This window comes from Glycine max, chromosome 17 (assembly GCF_000004515.6).
Source record: "Glycine max cultivar Williams 82 chromosome 17, Glycine_max_v4.0, whole genome shotgun sequence".
Lineage (NCBI taxonomy): Eukaryota > Viridiplantae > Streptophyta > Magnoliopsida > Fabales > Fabaceae > Glycine > Glycine max.
Window position 1 is genome coordinate 27056125 of NC_038253.2, and position 4365 is coordinate 27060489.

Genomic DNA, 4365 nt, shown 5'->3' on the forward strand with positions numbered 1-4365 from the left:
TTCATTCTTGAATCTTGAGTCTTGAATCTTGATCTTGATTCTTGAGATCTTGAACCTTGAATCCTGATTCTTGTCTCTAGACTTTCTTCTTAAGTCTTGAATTCTTCTTGATTCTTATCTTGAACTTTTGAATTGTTCTTGATTCACTTGAGTTGTTCTTTGATTGATCTTTGATTCACTTGAGTTGTTCTTTGATTGATCTTTGAGCTTTTTTTCATCACCTTTGTCATCATCTTTTGTAATCATCATTGTTATCATCAAAACACCTTTGAATCACCTTTGATTCACCATGAAGCTTTGCTTCTACAGGATGTTTATTGAATTATAATTTTTCCTTTATGAATATAAATACAATATTGTTGTGTTTTACGTATCAATTGATGTTCTGATGAGAATTGATTGATAAACTTGAGTGCTCTTGATGTTTTTGTGTTTTGACCTATGATTTTGATTAATTGATTTTGATATAATTGTGTAAAATTATTTGAGTGGTTTTACTTGTAATGTTGTGATAAACCTTTTTTATAAATTGTTATGTTGAGATTATGAAACGGTGATTCAAATTGTGAGTATGTGATAAATTGAACCTGTGATGAATGGTGAAATACATGTGTATTGAGATGAGATGTGTGTATCGAGTTGTGAGCTATAAAATATGCAATCAAACAATTGTAAGACCCTTTAAGGGCAATGAATATTGTGATGGGATCTACTGTGGGAACCCGACGAGTTTAATCACAAGCGCGATGAGTTAAAATGATTTTGATAACAATTGAGTAGTTATGTATATTGCATAGTTCATAGGTAAAGTGAGTATGATTCATGAGGTGTGATGACATGCTATTTTGGGATTATACAATTGTGATTGAGATCGAATATATGTGATAAATTGAGTATGTATTGACTCGTAATATATTAATGCATTGACATTTTGTGTGCATTGAGTTGTGAGTTATAAATTATACAATCACACGACTATAAGACCTTTTAAGGGCGACGAGTTAATGCTAAGACCCTTTAAGACCGACGAGTTAATGCACGACAAGTATTGTGATGGAAACCACTGTTGGGATCCGATGAGTTTAATCACAAACGCAACGAGATAAAACTATTTTGAAAACAATTAAGGAGTCGTGTGTTTTGTATAGTTCATAGATAGAGTCTGTGTGCTAAAATGTTTTTTGGGTTGGACTTGAATCAGGAGGGAAAGGCCCTGACGGACTCTTCGAAGTGTAGGCCTTGGGGGTAAATACACTCGATTTGAGTGTTCCTTTAAGTTTGTGTCGATCCCACATGGTTGGAGCATTCTCGCAAAACAGCATAACCCTGACTGGTCTCCCTATGATTTTACCTAGTGAGAGTGACCTGACTTACTAGTGTGTGGTTTGTCTTGTCATGTACTCCTAGGCGCCCGACAAGGTTTTTCACTGACATGGTACCACATTGCATATAGGATTGAGTCTTAGTGTATCTTTTGCATAACGCTTGTGTATTGATCAATATTGATTGATTTAGTGATATTGTGTTTTGATCATTGAGTACGTGAATGTTGTGAAAACAAATGAGAGTGTGGTGTTGTAATGGGATGTTGAACGATAAAGTGGTGAAATAACGTGAGCTATGCTTAAGTAAGTTGTATTTTGTTTATATGATATTTATAACTACATGTTGTCTTGTTTCTCTCTATTAGTTAGGAATGTGATAACTCACTTCCCGTGTGTTATTTGTGTTTGAAATCTATGATGATCTCGAACTTTGTGTTCGTGAGAGCAGATGGTTAGGTGGATGACTATGAAGAACCTCATGCTAGAGGACACTGGAACACAATGCTCTGATAGGATATGACATTGAGGTATAGGTTTCTATATTAATTGCATGAAGTCTTGGACGACCTTGTTTTGAGCCGAGATAATTTATTATTTATTTGGAAAAATTTTATTATAATGCTAGAAAAGTGAATGTGAGTCTTTTACCCTTTTGAAAGGCTTTAAATGTGTTTTAAAAACTTTTAATTAATTTTGATTTCTTATTCCTTTTATTATTAGTACATATATGTGAGGGGTAGAGAGCGTCACAATGATGTTGTTGGCAGATAGATCAAGCATATTAAGAATAAGAAAAACTTTTTTATTTAAGTTGCAAGGTACTATGGTGAGCCATTTCTACTCCCAACCATGTATAGTACTTGATTGAAATATAATTGCACCTAAAAGACAAATTGTTGTCATTCTACTCATGTTCATTACAAATGAAATCAAATGATTTCTATTTAAATAAAATGGTAGATACAATGAGGAATAAAAGGAAATAACATGTTAAGTATCATATTGAGTTTTTGGATATAAAATTCCATAATGTTAGTTTAGTTTCATGATCATAGGAAAAAGTGACATGATAGTTTAGTTTACAAAAGATAAGTTATTATACAAATAAATTCTCATAAAAACATAATACTAATATGCAATTTTCACTTAGCCACAACCTATGTTGGTGATAGACGTCATGAAATTAATTTGTATTTATAACCATGAAAACATAAGCTTTAATGGAATGAGAAAGAGTAATTATTTTATGCATTGTTAGTAAGATTATTTTAGGTATAATACTTACCAAAATATTAATTGTTTCTTCAAAAAAAATCCTCAAAAATGATCTTGTAGTCAAAAAGTTTGCATCAAGAAAAGCAATGTGGTTAATTTTTTATCTATATATATATAGTTTATAATGATACATAATTATTTACACATTGACTATAGGTTTTGAAAAACTTCCATAAAGACAACATTGGTGGTTGTCTTTAAGGGTTTTCCTTCTTTGTTATGTATTAAAATCTTCAACCCTTGTTTACTTTGCATTCTAGAAAATGCCACATATAATTGCCTATGACTTAATACAGGTCTTGGCAAGTATAAGCCGACGCTTTTCGGTGATTGACCTTGTTAATTGTCATAACATATGAGACAATCAAAGGAAATTGTCTTCTCACAAGCTTGAAAGGCCATGGTGATTGGGAAGAAGATAAAGACATTTGTGGAATGTAAACTATGTTTCTAATGTTCTTTCCAAAAATGATCTTTGCTTCAATAACATGATTTGTAAGTCTTGTGACTATTAATCTAGTTCCATTGCAGAGGCCTTTAGATTGATCTAGATTCCTCAACAACATTATTGGAGTTCCATTTTTAATTTGATTCTATGATTAGGAAGCCCTAATATCTTTAATGTGTTAAGAAATTTTAGAGTAATTGCCTCTAGTGAGGTGTTATCAATTGCATCATACATGTCAACAAAATCAAAGTTCAGATACTCTCTTTCATCACCAAGAATCAAAGAAAGAATGTAATCATTTATTTGATCAACCGTGTCAATATTTAAGGCCAATATAGCTCTAGATTACATAAACTCTTCATTTTTGTAGAGCTCAATCAAATCTGGATATGCGCTTTGTACAATGGCCTATATGGAATCATTGAAATTAGTTATCAGAAATTCATTAGGAATCTATATTTCTACATGACCGTCATTTGGCTTAGTCAGTTTTCCATCCCCCACACATAATAGTTATTTTGAAAATTGTTTGAGCTCTTCAAGATTTAAGTTGTTTCCATGACTTTGTAGTCTCATGTTTTTTTGTTAATTTCAATACTTTACAATATTCTCAAAGGTAAAAGGCATTGATAGTAGCATTGACAATATCAGATCTAGTACCTCTTGGAATGATGGGGAGAATTTTCCTAAAGTCACCACCAAATACAACAAACTTTCCATCAAATGGAAAATCTCCATTATTAGAGGAATTCATGATGTCTCTAAGGCTTTTGTCTAATGCCTCAAAGCAAAACTTATGAGCCATTGGAGCCTCATCCCAAATTATAAGCTTTGTGAGCTTCAAAAGCTCAGCAAGTTCACTACCCTGAAGAACATTGCAAGTTGAGTTTTGCAAGGTAAGAACAGGGATTGCAAAGATTGAGTGTGCAGTTCTTCCCTCAGACAACAATAAGGATGTTATGCCACTTGATGCAACTGTTAAAATAATATGTCCCTTTGAACGAAATGCAGAGGCTAGTGTCTTCCGCATGAAAGTTTTTCAATCCCCCTATAACCATAAAGGAAGAAAATGCCACCATATTGCATATTAACATCATTCATTACTATATCAAAGATACTTTTTTGCTCATCTGCACCAAGGAAAGTTGAAAATAATTTTAATTACTTAAGATATATAAATAATTGAATTTGTATGGTTGTTGTTAATTAAATGTATACTTTTTAAAATAAGTATTTGTAATTGATCATATTACTTGTAAGAGAAGCAAATAAAAGATTCAAATTCAATGGTCAATTGATCTTTATTGTAATCTCACT

At 32.0% G+C, this 4365-nt stretch overlaps 1 protein-coding gene across 1 annotated transcript; it reads right to left on the bottom strand.

Annotated features, from left to right (window-relative positions):
* Window positions 1-3658: 3658 nt before the first annotated feature.
* On the bottom strand, window positions 3659-4078 carry LOC100797747 (uncharacterized). Its single transcript, XM_006601510.1, has one exon. The coding sequence runs from the start codon at window positions 4076-4078 to the stop codon at window positions 3659-3661; it is 420 nt and encodes a 139-aa protein (XP_006601573.1).
* Between the last annotated feature and the right edge of the window lie 287 nt (window positions 4079-4365).